General features: G+C 45.3%; 1 protein-coding gene across 1 annotated transcript; it reads right to left on the bottom strand.

Annotated features, from left to right (window-relative positions):
- Positions 1-2: 2 nt before the first annotated feature.
- LOC101358017 (olfactory receptor 51F1-like) lies at positions 3-775 on the bottom strand (the record flags this gene model as incomplete). The annotated part of the gene is made up of 1 exon (XM_004389113.1): positions 3-775. A coding segment is annotated over exon 1 (773 nt), but the record flags the coding sequence as incomplete, so codon positions are not given.

Raw genomic sequence — 775 nt, 5'->3', positions numbered from 1 at the left:
ACAGGCTGATCAAAGGGACGTAGAATATGGCCACAGCACAGAGATGAGAGATACATGTGCTGAAGGCCTTTTTTCTCTCTTCTGGGGATGCAATGTCGAGAACTGAATGAATGATTAAGATGTAAGACAGCAGGATAAAGACGGAGTCAATTCCAAAAGTAGAGATGACTACAGTTAATCCAAATGCACTATTGACCCTGGTATCTGTGCAGGAGAGCTTCATTACATCAGGGTGAAAGCAGTAGGAGTGGTGGGGCACGTGGCTGCGGTAGAAGGACAGCCGTTTAAGAAGGACCACCATAAGGATTATTATTAGCGTCCCTCTGGTGATGATTGCTGCACCAATTTGTGCTATTTTAAGGTCAGTCAAGATGAATGAATATCTAAGAGGATTAGAAATGGCCACAAACCAGTCAAAGGCCATGGCCAATAGTACAGAAGATTCTATGACAGTAAACAAGTGATTGAAGAACATCTGAGATAAGCAAGCATCTAAGCTGATTTCCTGGGCATTGAGCCAGAATATTCCCAGCACTGTCACCAGGGTAGACTTACATAAACCCAAGTCAGAGGTGGACAATATGCAGAGGAAATAGTACATGGGCTCATGGAGGCTTGGGTCACTGAGGACTACAAACAATATCAAGGTATTCCCAGAGAGGGCAGTTAAATAGAGGCAGCAGATGGGGATGGAGACCCAGGCATGGGCCCATTCAAGTCCAGGGACCCCCATCAGGAGGAAAGTAGAGGAGGTGGAGTTATGAAAGATTGACAT

This window comes from Trichechus manatus, unplaced genomic scaffold (genome assembly GCF_000243295.1).
Source record: "Trichechus manatus latirostris isolate Lorelei unplaced genomic scaffold, TriManLat1.0 scaffold00232, whole genome shotgun sequence".
NCBI lineage: Eukaryota > Metazoa > Chordata > Mammalia > Sirenia > Trichechidae > Trichechus > Trichechus manatus.
This window is presented reverse-complemented; position numbering and strand designations above follow the sequence as displayed.